This window comes from Theropithecus gelada, chromosome 14 (genome assembly GCF_003255815.1).
Source record: "Theropithecus gelada isolate Dixy chromosome 14, Tgel_1.0, whole genome shotgun sequence".
NCBI classification, from domain to species: Eukaryota; Metazoa; Chordata; class Mammalia; order Primates; family Cercopithecidae; genus Theropithecus; species Theropithecus gelada.
In genome coordinates this window covers 68,023,724-68,037,632 of record NC_037682.1, presented here as the reverse complement: position 1 = coordinate 68,037,632, position 13,909 = coordinate 68,023,724, and the positions used below count along the sequence as shown (strand labels likewise).

At 38.9% G+C, this 13,909-nt stretch overlaps 1 protein-coding gene across 2 annotated transcripts in view; it reads right to left on the bottom strand.

Moving 5' to 3' along the window:
- The window catches only part of UVRAG (UV radiation resistance associated), a 330,830-nt gene that overhangs the window by 62,793 nt on the left and 254,128 nt on the right, over positions 1-13,909 (bottom strand). For both annotated transcript variants that reach the window (XM_025357265.1, XM_025357266.1), the window contains exon 13: positions 13,765-13,843. In XM_025357265.1, coding sequence (XP_025213050.1) covers positions 13,765-13,843 — 79 coding nt within the window. The remainder of the gene's footprint in view (positions 1-13,764; positions 13,844-13,909) is intronic.

Here is a 13,909-nt window from a genome sequence, read left to right as displayed (position 1 = left end):
CATTCTTTAAATATTTTCCTCCCAGCAAAAGATGTCACTCATGGTGGTGCTTTGGAAAAGGCTAATCTTATTACTGAACAAGTAAAAAGCCTAAAGTGACTCTTTTAAAACAACCAGGATAAAGGAAGAGATAGATGTTATCAAAGATGGTAAGCCAAGTAAGGTGCTAAATTTATACTGAGCTATTAGCCACAGAAAAAAAGGGAAGCCTGTTATGTAAGATGTTTCTTCCTGTCTGATAAAAGGAAAGCAGCAAGTATCGTCTCCTGAACTTAGAGTCAGATATTAGGGTCTGAATTTCTTTGTTCATGTAACAGCTGTGTGACTATGAGCAAAGGACTTACCCTTCAGAGGCTCAGTTTATCTAAATGTAAAATGAAGATAATAATACCAACACTTTTAGGGTTTCTGCAAAGGATAAAAGAAATAATATATGTGAAAGGGCCCTGTGCCCTAAAATAAACTAGATAAATGTAAGTTACAATTGTTTTATTTTTCATTTGGAAAGATATTCTTGGCATTGTATTTGTAGTTTCAGTTTAAAAGGAAAAAATGTCCAACTGAGATAAAAATAGTTTTATCTTATCAATTTACACTTTCAGCAATCAAAGAGTACAGTAATCATAGTCAATGACATTAAAAATGTCTAGTACATTGGTTAATAGCTAATGATGGTTCTCAGAAAAATTAATACATGAACACTTAATCATTTGCAACTACAAAAATGCATGTTATCCCTTTAAACACAGAATAGAACTTTTGGAAAAAACTATATATAAACAAATAAATATAATTTTTTGACCTCAATTAAAACATTAGATACAAGATATGTGTGTATACATATAAATATATATGTTTACATATATTATATATGTTATATATTCTTACATATATGGGGATATATGGGATATAAATTCTAACTTATATATATTCTTATATATAAAATATATAATATACATTACACAGAAATAAGTTGTTTAATTATCAGCCGTAAAGAGGAAAGAACAATCTTCTGACTGACTCATTCATCATTCAGTCTTTCAATAGACATCTTTTTTTTTTTTTTTTTTGAGACAGGGTTTGTCATGTCACCCAGGCTGGAGTGTAATGGTACAATCACAGCTCACTGTAGCCTTGACCTCCTGGGCTCAGGTGATTTTCCTACCTCAGCCTCCCAAGTGGCTGCGACCGCAGTCACACACCACCACACCCTGCTAATTTTTTTATTTTTTGTGAAGACGGGGTCTTGTCATGTTGCCCAGGCTGGTCTTGAACTCCTGGGCTCAAGTGATCTTCCTGCTTCAACCTCTCAAAGTGCTGGAATTACAGGCATGAGTCACTGCATCAGGCCTCAATAAGTACCTATTACATACGCAAAACATGCTTAGGGATCTCACACAGACCACATTTAGGTCCAGGTGTAACAACTGGTAAGTGTATGGTTCTGGGGCCGAGAGTAGTTAGCCAAAAACATGGCTCCTGTCCCCACTATGAAGGTAACCTTCTGCTCCAGCCAGGCCAGCCTACATATGCCTTCAGCAGTTCCTCCTGTGCACCTTGGCTCCCCCTCTTCTCTCACTCCCCAGACACTTCTCTTCCTTGACTTCCCAGTTCAGGTGGCGTATCTTCTATCCTTCTACTGATGCTTTCCCTTTCCACATCAGCCTAACAAGAATGACAACAAGATCAACAACAAAAAATGGCAGCTACCATTTACTGAGTACACTTACTGTGGACAAACCCTGAGCTACAGTATCATCTCAACTACATAAGAAGAAAACAAAAAGTTTGGAAGATCCAGAAGGTGCCTCTCTCTGAGTGGTGAGGTTATAGGTAATGAAAAAAATTCTGTTCTTTCTTCTTTTGTACTTTGCTAAATTTCTACAATGGACATGTAAGATTTTTGAATTTAGAAAATATTTTTTAAGTAAAAAAGATATAGATGGCACTAGCATAAAGACAGATATAAAGGTTAATGTAATAGAATCCAGAGTCCAGAAATAAATCCTCACATTTACAGTTAATTAATTTTCAACAAGATTACAAAAACAATTCAATGGGTATAGTAGTCTTTTCAACAAATGTTTTTGGAATGACTAGATATCCACATGCAAAAGAATGAAGTTGGATTCCTCATACCATACTCAGAAATTAATTCAAATAGATCACAGACCTAAATATGAGCTAAAACTATACAGAAGAAAACCTAAAAGTACATCTTTGTGACCTTGGCTAAGCCTTCTAGATATGACACCAAAAGTACAAGCAGGAAAAGAAAAAATAGATAAAATTGAACTTCATAAAAATTAAAAACCTTTGTACTTCTACAGACATTATCAAAAAAGTGAAAAGACAACCTGCATGGTGAGAGAAAATATATGCAAACCATTTTTCTAAGAAGAGACTTCTATCCAGAATATATAAAGATCTCTTACAATTCAATGGACAAATTGCAGAGCACGGTGACATGTGCCTGGCTACGTGGTCCTAGCTATGTGGGAGGCTAAGGTGAGAGGACTGCTTGAGCCCAGGAGTCTGAGGCTGCAGTGAGCTATGATCATGCCACTGCACTCTAGCCTAGTCTATAGAGTGAAACCCTGCCTCTAAATAAATAAATAAAGACAACCTAATTTAAAAATGGTCAAAGGGTCTGAATAGACATTTCTCCAAAGAAGATACACAGATGGCCAATAAGTACATAAAGAGTAATGACACTCAACATCATTAGTCATTAGAAAAAATTCAAGTCAAAACCATTTACAACTAGTAGGATGGCTATCATAAAAAACACATAAAATAAGTGTTGGTGAGGATACAGAGTAATGGGAACCTGGTATGATTTGGCTGTGTCCCCACCCGAATCTCATCTTGAATTGTAGCTCCCATAATTCCCATGTGTCATGGGAGGGACCCAGTGGGAGGTAACTGAATCACGGAGCAGGTCTTTCCTGTGCTGTTCTTGTGAGAGTGAGTAAGTATCACAAGATCTGATGTGAGATCAGGTTTATAAAGGGGAGTTCCCCTGCACACGCCCTCTTGCCTGCTGCCATGTAACACAGTGCTTTTGCTTCCACTTTGCCTTCTACCATGACTGTGAGGCCTCCCTAGTCATGTGGATCTGTGAGTCCATTAAACCTCTTTCCTTTATAAATTACCCAGTCATGGCTATATCTTTATTAGCAGCATGAGAACAGACTAATACAGAACCTTTGTACATTAGTAGTGGGAATATAAAATGGTGTTGCCACTTTAGAAAAACAGTCTGGCAATTCCTCAAATTTAAACAAAGCTACCATATGGCTCAGCAATTCCACTTCTAGATATACACCCCAAAATAATGAAAACTATATCCCCACAAAAACTTGTATCCAAATGTTCATATAACAGCATTCTGAAAACAGCCAATGGAAACATCCCAAAAGTCTACCAACTCATAAATGGATAAATAACATGTTATATATACATACACATCTTCCAACTGCAAAAAAAAATTGGCTATAAAAAGGAATGACTCATACATGCTACAAAATGGATAAACCTTGAGCCTACGCAAAGCAAATGAAGCCAGTTACAGAAGACCACATATTTTATGATTCCATTTGTAAGAAATGTCCAGAACAGGCAAATCTATACAAACAGAAAGTAGGCTGGTAGCTGCCCAGGGATGGGGAGCTTGAGGGAATAAGGAATGACTACTAGTGGGTACAGGGTTTCTTTTGGGGGCAATGAAAATGTTCTGTAATTGACCGTGGTGATAGTTGCACAATTTGGTGAATATATTAAAAGCCACTGAACTATATACTTATTATTATTATTATTATTATTATTTTGGAGACACAGTCTTGTTCTATTGCCCAGGCTGGAGTGCAGTGGCATGGCTCATGCAACCTCCACCTCCTGGTTTCATGCCACTCCACTCCTGCCTCAGCCTGGGATTACAGGCGCCTGCAACCCTGCCCGGCTAATTTTTGTATTTTTTTAGTAGAGACAGGGTTTTACCAGGTTGGCCAGGCTGGTCTCGAACTCCTGACCTCAAGTGATCTGCCCACCTCGGCCTCCCAAAGTGCTGAGATTACAGGTGTGAGCCACAACGCCTGGCCTGAATTGTACAATTTAAATGGGTCAATTGTATGGTATATGAAATATATTTCAGTGAAGTTATTTTTTTTTAAATTTAGTACTTTTTATAAAGAGCTTCCACCATATTATTGGCAAATTTTGTATGCAGTAGTTGGGAAAGGCATTATGACTATTAAAACATCCTTGGAATTTGTATTTTTGATTCCAAGAATTATGAAAATAAAAGCATATTTTCTTCTCATGTGTCACATACATTTGGCTGCATGTTAAAGAAATATACATGAATTTAAGCTGCTGGGTATAAGCTGGCATTGATCCCTTCTAAATAGTTGTGCACTGTGGGCCCCAGGAGTAAAGATTTACAGAAGGACCACGTCCTTGGCAGAACGCAGGTTCCCAGCTGTTTTGGATGGAGAAGCTACTTTTACTTTCTATGAAGTCTTAACTTGAAGGGGAAGAGAAGTAATAGGGTAAAACGAAGGGAGTCATGAAATCTCCAGGTTCTAATTTTAGCTCTTCTACTTAACTCACTGTCTCAGGGGGCTCATCTGTAAAATGCAGATAATTGTCTATGCCCTGTCTAACTCATTGAATTGTAAGAAGGCCCAAATTAAAAAGAAAAACAAACAATGTTAGTAGGACATAACTGGATTTGGTTTTGAATTGCTTGCCATTTAATAGCTTTGTCAATCCCTAGGAAATTAGCATAGCAGTAGCTCAATCCCTTATCTCTAAAGATAGACTTGGTCAACATACTTCATAGAGTATGAAGTGAGCTACACAAATAAAAATACACACTCCAAAGCCATTACATTCTATACATATGTAAATCGTCATTATTATTTGTTCAATATACCCTCAAAGTATTACTCTTAAATATTGAGCTTTCAGAAAAGGAGAGAAGAGGCCTGGCTTACAAAAGCAACAGGGAAGAATCCACTGATAGCTGCTAGCCTTCTGACTTGTACTACATATCATTCCTGGAATGCAAATTGGTAGGTCTCTCATACTATGTTTCCACATTTGGGGAAATGACACATGTGTATTGGAGCAATTGAAGAGTTTCATAGAAAATCTGGAAGGCCACATTCTCTAAGACAGTGGTTCTCAAAAGTTTAGTCTAAAGTTTGAAGTCAGGTAGCGTGATGCCTCCAGCTTTGTTCTTTTGGCTTAGGATTGTCTTGGCAATGCAGGGTGTTTTTTGGTTCCATATGAACTTTAAAGCAGTTTTTTCCAATTCTGTGAAGAAAGTCATTGGTAGTTTAATGGGGATGGCATTGAATCTATAAACTACCTTGGGCAGTATGGCCATTTTCACGATATTGATTCTTCCTATCCATGAGCATGGTATGTTCTTCCATTTGTTTGTGTTCCTCTTTTATTTCACTGAGCAGTGGTTTGTAGTTCTCCTTGAAGAGGTCCTTCACATTCCTTGTAAGTTGGATTCCTAGGTATTTTATTCTCTTTGAAGCTATTGTGAATGGGAGTTCATTCATGATTTGGCTCTCTGTTTGTCTGTTACTGGTGTATAAGAATGCTTGTGATTTTTGCACATTGATTTTGTATCCTGAGACTTTGCTGAAGTTGCTTATCAGCTTAAGGAGATTTTGGGCTGAGACAATGGGGTTTTCTAAATATACAATCATGTCATCTGCAAACAGGGACAATTTGACTTCTTCTTTTCCTAACTGAATACCCTTTCTTTCTTTCTCTTGCCTGATTGCCCTAGCCAGAACTTCCAACACTATGTTGAATAGGAGTGGTGAGAGAGGGCATCCCTGTCTTGTGCCTGTTTTCAAAGGGAATGCTTCCAGTTATTGCCAATTCAGTATGATATTGGCTGTGGGTTTGTCATAAATAGCTCTTATTCTTTTGAGATACGTTCCATCAATACCAAATTTATTGAGAGTTTTTAGCATGAAGGGCTGTTGAATTTTGTCAAAGGCCTTTTCTGCATCTAGTGAGATAATCATGTGGTTTTGTCTTTGGTTCTGTTTTCTTTTCTTTTCTTTTTTTTTTTTTTTTTGAGACAGAGTCTCACTCTGTCTCCCAGGCTGGAGTGCAGTGGCCCGATCAGGCTCACTACAAGCTCTGCCTCCCGGGTTCACGCCATTCTCCTGCCTCAGCCTCCCAAGTAGGTGGGACTACAGGCGCCCGCCACCATGCCTGGCTAATGTTTTGTATTTTTAGTAGAGACGGGGTTTCACTGTGTTAGCCAGGATGGTCTCGATCTCCTGACCTTGTGATCCACCCGCCTCGGCCTCCCAAAGTGCTGGGATTACAGGCGTGAGCCACCGCGCCCAGCCATTAAGGGCATTCTTAATTGAACCCTGTTTTAAATATATATATAAACTATGAGTACACAGTCTTACAGAAGACAAATACTGCTAGCCGAGTTTAGTTTCTCTGCCTTGATTTGTTCTAAGTGGCCAGCAGTTTTACCCACCATCATGTAAATGTCAACACAGTGAAACAGGCAAAAATGTCTTAGTATTATTATGAAAATACTTCCACCCTCCCAGACCTACTGAGGGTGTTGGGGATCCCCAAGGAACCAGGGACTGATTACACCGCTGCTCTAGGAGAAAAAGGAATCTGTCACTTAAATTCTGTACAGTTGGCACACTCATGTGAAACTACTCAGAAAGTCTACTAAAGGCTCAGTACCAACAATCTGGAAGAAAATTATTTAGTTTCAGTATAGCTCTCTTCACTTTATCCAAAAGTTAAACTAATTCAGTGCCTGTACAGATGGTCAATTCATCTTCACATCAAAGATATATTCACAGTATGGTGGGAGTTGTGGTGAGAACTACACATTTACATCATACCTATCAAAAGTCTTCCTTTTATAAGATAAATAAAGAGCTGGACTTTTTCCCTGTTCTCTTCCTTACCCAGAACCCACCATCCTTCATGCATCTGGAAAAGGTAATTTGGGACAAGTGGCAAGAGCAAAGGCTCACTCTCATCAGCATAAATATGTCTTGATACCTGCCATCTTCAGAAACAAAGCAAACAAACCATTCCAGATTCCCACAAAACAAACCAATTAAAAGAAAAAAAAAAAAAAACAAAAAGAAACTTCCCTTAATCCCACAGTCATCTCCAGTGATAAACCCATAACTCGACATACTGATGACTTCTTCTATTCAGAAATTTACTCCTCTTAGTTCCCAAATCACTACTCTCTCTCCATTTTCTCCCTACCTCACTGTCCATTCCTCTCAGTTTTTGCTGGTTCTTCCTCCGATACTCAACTTCTAAATGTAATTTCCCAGGGCTAAATCCCACTGTAGGCGTGTGTCTGTATCTGTCTCCCTCTCTTCTCAACTCTGCGTTCTCTCCCTGGGTAATCTCATCTAGTTCCCTGGATTTAAATACCATCTTTATGTTGATGAGTCCCAAATTTCTATACCTTGTACTGACCTCCAATCCTGAGCTCCAGACTTATATATCCTGTTGTCTACTTGGATTTCTAATAGGTAACTCAAACTTAACATTTGCAAAGAAGATCTTTTGGTTGCCCCGCTCCCATCTCCTGGATCCTTCCCCATCTCAATAAATGGCATTATCATCCAAGGAGTTGCTCATACACAAAACCTAGGAGTCATTCTTGACATTCCTTTTTTCCTCATCTCCCACATTCAGTCCACTAGTTCATGTCCCATAATATATTTCAAATCTGCTCACTTCTCTCCATCTCTACCCCTACCATCCTGATCCAAACCACCATCACCCCTAATCTGGTCTTCCGAAGTAGCCTTCTAACTGGTAACTCTGCTTCAACTCTAGTTCCCTGCAATCCATTAAAGTAGCTAGAATGTGGAGGTGGGTGGGTGGGGCCAAAAAAAGTAGTAGCTAGAATGATCTTTGGGAAAAAACAAATCAAATCATACCACTTTCCTGCTTACATCATTCACTCAATGGTTTCCCTTTGTATTTAAAATAATTTAGGAAACTGCTGTGGTCTCTGAGTTTTATATGCTATGCTCCCTGGCTACCTCTGCCCCTCAATTACTACACTCCTGCCACAACATCAGCCCTCCATCTGTTACCTCAACATAGCTCTTTCCTACCTCAGGGCCTTTGCCCTTGCTATTCCCATCACCTTCAGAAACTTTCTGTTCCCTAGCTGGTTGCATGGCTGGTTGCTTGTCATCATTCATGTCTAAGCTCAACAGTCACTTCCTCAATAAGGCTTATTTGACAATTTAATCTAAAGTAGGTCCTTTTCCAGTTATTTTCTATTATATCACCTAATTAATTTCCATCACAGCACTTATCGCAATCTAAAATGACTTTCTCTGTTTATTATATGTCTCTTCCCATCAGGTTACAAGCTTCATGAGGCAGGGATCTTTCTTTTTCTTTTATTAAAACAGCTTTATTGAGATATGATTCATATAACATACAACTCACCCATTTAAAGTGTACAATTCAAATTTGCCATTTAAACCATTTTTAAGTGTAAAATTCAGTGGCATTAATTACATACACAACGTTATATAACTGTTGTCACCATCTGTTTCCAAAACTTTTTCATCACCCCAACAGAAACTTTGTAATCATTAAGCAATAGCTCTCCTATTCCCCCAGCCCTCTAATGTGGCTTTCTGACTCCATGAGTTTGCTTTTTGGAGATACTTATATAAATGGAATGCTACAATATTTGTTCTTTTGTGTCTAGCATATTAGCGAGGCAGGGATCAGGGATCTTGTGTATCTTATTCACTGCTCTACCTACTGCAACCTAACTCAGTGTACACAGCACACAGTAAGTGCTCAACAAATACTGTTGAATAAACTAATGAATTTTAAGCAAGTCACCTAACTTTAAAAAATTTTATATTGTATCTAAGGGATACAACATGTTTTAAGGTATATATGATGTTTTGATATACATATACATAGTGAAATGATTACAGCAGTCAAACAAATTAACATATTCATGGGTGTGTGTGATAAAAACTGCAGAAATCTACCCTCTTGACAAATTTTCAGTACATGATACACTATTACTATAATCCTCATTCTGTATATTACATCTCCAGACTTATGCAGCCTATCTAACTGCAAATTTGCATACCCTTTAGCCTGCTTCTTCGTATTTCCTTCCCTCCCTCCCACTGAATCACCATCCTACTCTCTGTTACTAGTTATTCAACCTTTACATTTAAGATTCTGCATACGATTGAGATCACACAGTCTTTGTCTTTCGGTGTCTGGCTTATTTCACTTAGTATAATGTCCTCCAGGTTCATCTGTGTTGTTACAAATGGCAGTATATCCTTTTCAGAGGCTGAATAATATTCCATTTCTGTGTGTGTGCATGTGTGTGTATCACAATTTTTAAAATTCATTAAAGTCACTTAACTTTTCTAAGTCTTAGTTTCTTGTGTGATGGTGCTATATCACCATTCATTATTAATTTCTTTAGAATTTATAATGTTTCTGGCATTGTGCTTGCTAATGGAAATATGATATGCAAAATAGTTTTTGTCTCCATTCTCAAAAAACATTTGCTTCCTTTTCTATCTGGGAATGTCGCCTTCTTTGATTTGGTGCACTTTTAGGATGGAAATATACAGAACAGTGAAGTTTACAGAAGTAAGGGGATCTCTGCCACACCTATCAAATCATGTGATATGACACTGGAGGGACAAATGTCAAAAGCCAAGCTGTCCTCAAATCCATTTAATAGTATCTGCCCTTTTTACTTTGCAGGGTGATGATAGGGATCATGTGAATGTACTTTACAAACTATAAGGCATGTACTTTACAAACGATAAGGCTCTCCACAAATGTAAGATAAAAGTATTACAATTTTCGTTTTACATGTAATTTTTATGCTCTGAGAATTAAAAGCAAATTTCTGTTCTCTACACAAATTCTAATATAATGTACTCACGAACTAACTGAAATTATGGCAGGATCTGGTTTTTAAAGTCAACGTCAATTATACTGCACCTGAATTTTGACAGGCCCATTCCTAGCGTTACATGGTAGCCAACAAGGAAGGCTATTTCCAACTGAAGAGGCTGGCATTTGACAAATATTAATAAATGGTGCTGAAAACGAGGCATTTTGCTTCACTCACTCTTAGTACTTAATCCAGCACACACACACACCCCTTCAGACAGCAGTGACATGAAGAGCGCAAGCAGGCCTTACCAGCGCTCTCAGCTCTTCAAACAACACTTGAGGATTTCTACTTGAAGGCCTGTCTCTCTAAGCTTGTGCTTTCAAAACTTGGGCTGGACTGATCCCAAATACTGAAGTAACAAATATTACTAAATTCTGTCATTTCCTCTACCAAAAAAGTGATTTTACTACGACTTCTGGTTGTGATGAAAGGTCCTATTGACTATTCAAATCCTCAACCAAGTTATGGATGCAGTATTAAATGACTTCACTCCTTTTTCTCTGGCACTTTAACACATGCCAATGCTTTCATCCACCTCCACTAATGTGGCTTATAAATTACTGAGGTGAGGCCATTTTAATAGTATGATTTGTTCACATCTTGAGAGATGGGGTACATATGAGACTGGCTGAGAAGACAAACTCCCCTTTGACAACATGTATTAGTCTACATGTCTATAAAAACAAACCTTCAAAAGCTGGAAATATCTGATTGCTATAATGCTTGGTTAGGAGCCGTAACAATTAATGGTTCTTTCATTTGTTACAAATCAAAATGTGAAAAAGTGATGGGAGTAAGGTCAAAGACAAAATGGAAGCTTCCCCAAGAAACAGCGAGAGACAGAACAGACAGAGCTGAGGCAAAAAAACTGAAAGGTCACAACTGTTCTAAAAGTTTCTAACTGCTTAAAGAGCTTCCTGAAAACATTTTGAAATATAAAAAAGCCAGTTTTTAAGAAGTTTACTGTACCCTCCTTTTAAAACTGCCTCTAGTGTGATTAAAAAAAGAAAACCCAGACAGGAAGATACTTGCTTGCTCCCCTATGGATTCAGAGTAGTTAACCTATTGATTGTTCTCTCTCTCTCTCTCTCTCTCAATTTTCAAAGAGCATATATAAAGTTGGAGAGGATACACAATTACTACAAGCAATCCATTTCTTAGATGAGTAAAACTAGGTCAGCATACTTGTGGCCTTGGTTCGGTTAATAATAAACTCAGAGGCCTCTTGGGAAGTGGGGACCAAACAGGTCCGAGAGTTGAGAGTCTGATGAGGAGGGCTGACTTTGCTAAGTTTTCCCCTGCACATCGCCTCCATCTTGGTCTTGCTCTCAAAGCAAGCTGTGGTATTCTTAGCAACACTTTATATCATCCTTTGTCATACCATCCTTTGGGGCCCTTGAGAAGAAAGAAGTGTGTTTGTGCATATGTGTGTACGTCTATACATATATGCATATTGTGTGTATGTTTGAAGTTGGGATATATGGAGAAATACAGGCATTTCAGCAGGATTAAGTTTCACCAGGAAGCTTCCAACAGCCTTCTGACCTTAGGACCTATGTGCCTAGAGCAAGACAGAGAAAATAGGGCAAGAAGAGATGTTCTGAACTCAAATCAGAACTTAGTTCTACTAAATGATGCCAATTTTACTCTCAAACTCTGGATCCTGTAGTATCTAGTATCTACGTGCTCTTTCCACCACAGCTGACATCGCTGATCGCTGGAGGGGCTCTCTAATTTACTTCTTCCTTAGTGCAGTCTTAGTCTGTGCACTTTGTTGTTGTTGTTGTTGTTTTTTTTTTTTTTGAGACAGAGTCTTGCTCTGTCACCCAGGCTGGAAGTGCAATGGCACGATCTCAGCTCACTGCAACTTCTGCCTCCCGGGTTCAAGAGATTCTCATGCCTCAGCCTCCTGAGTAGCTGGGATTATAGGCACATGTCACCACACCTGGCTAATTTTTGTATTTTTTAGTAGAGATGGGGTTTTGCCATGTTGCCCAGGCTGGTCTCTATCTCCTGGCCACAGGCGATCCCACCTCAGCCTCCCAAAGTACTGAGATTACAGGCATGAGCCACCACACCTGGCCTCAGTCTGAGCACTTCTGACCAGTTCTGTTTAAGCACTGCCTTTTCCAAGGTATGACAGAACTGTGATCAGCAGAGTGGGAGCTAGGCAGCCTTGGAATGAAAGCCCTGATTCTTTGACTGAAATACCTGTCTGCCAAAAATGGAGAGTGGGCAAGTATCAGCTGTGGGAAGAACAGCACATGGAAAGGTAAGTCATGGGCCAGAGACTGTCAGAGGGCTGCTTTCCTGGAGCTGGAGTGGAAGTAACAGTAACAGCAGTATGGTTGAGAGGACAATGAGTGTGAAGGGTGAAGCAAACGATAAATTGAGGAATGCAATCCAGAAATCTGACCCAATTTCAGAAAAGGACAACAATCTTAATAAAAAACAAATTAAAACAATCCCCACCATTAAACTGAGGTTGGTTGAGGGGAAGAGTGGCAGATGATACTACACAGAGGAATAATTCTAGACTGATTAGAAATGAGTAAGGGAATGTTCAGCAAGTCTTTACATTCATGTGGATAAACACAGGCTCATAAAAACAAAAGCATCGCAAATCTTATTACTTCTGTTAAACCAAAAGATCTGAGGATATAGCTCACAACGTCTTTAAATAACAGCCAAATTGTGGACACTCATCCATGTGATATTCCAATTGGAAGGATGTCCAATGAAAACAAAACAAAACACTCGTTATTTATAAAAATAAACAGGCCAGGCGCGGTGGCTCAGGCCTGTAATCCCAACACTTTGGGAGGCCGGGGTGGGCAGATCACGAGGTCAGGATATTGAGACCAGCCTGGACAACATGGTGAAACCCCATCTCTACTAAAAATACAAAAAATTAGCCAGGCGTGGTGGCACGCACCTGTAATCCCAGCTACTTGGGAGGCTGAGGCAGAAGAATCACTTGAACCTGGGAGGTGGAGGTTGCAGTGAGCCAAGATCATGCCACTGCACTACAGCTTGGGCGACAGAGCAAGATTCTGACTCAAAAACAGAAACAAAAACAAATCAAAAACAAAGGAAGTTAGTCTTCCTTTATAATAAGAAAACTTATGGAATGCCTACATCTTGAAGTAGGGCCAGAAGTGCTAAAGAAATGCTACATATTTCTTTCAGGAAAACACAAACCTAGGCATCTGATAGTCTTACTATGGCATACGGAAAGACATTATTTAGGTGGGATCCTAACTGATGTGATGTTGAGAGTGCCACAAACATCCAAGACAGACTGGAAAGGCCATGTGCTTGGTCTTTTCCTTTGGGCCCTGAATAACAAAGTGAGGATACCATGAAGTACTTGCATAGGCACTGAACTTTTACTCCAGAAACAACAATGCAAACTGAGTCCCTAGAAATAGCCTAAGAAAAGAAAATTACAATTGGTCAAGCTGCAGAGGCAAGAGATGATGAAGCCCACACATCGAAGTGCAGTCTACCAGCAAGTAAAAACACAGAAAGAGATTCAGAGTTTAGTAAGAGGATTCCAATTTGTATTCATTGCTTCCCTGTAGTCATTTTAAGGGCACAGAAAAAAAATGTGGTCAAAAGAAGAACTGTGTATTACTAATGTAACTGGTTAAATAAAAGGGTCAACTGCAGTGCATGTTTATAAAGAAAAAGGGCTAGCAATCTAAGGAAAGAGGCTATGCATGGAAGTAGGAGATAAGTGAAGAACAGAGACTTACCTGGGCTATATTTTTGTTCAGAAGATAGACACCATAATCAAATTGCAACTTCTCCCCTCCTTTTGGATACAGTGGAAACCTAAGAAAGGTAAAGAAGGATCAGATATTTTCCAAAGCTGAGTAAATACAACCTCCAAGTTGTCAA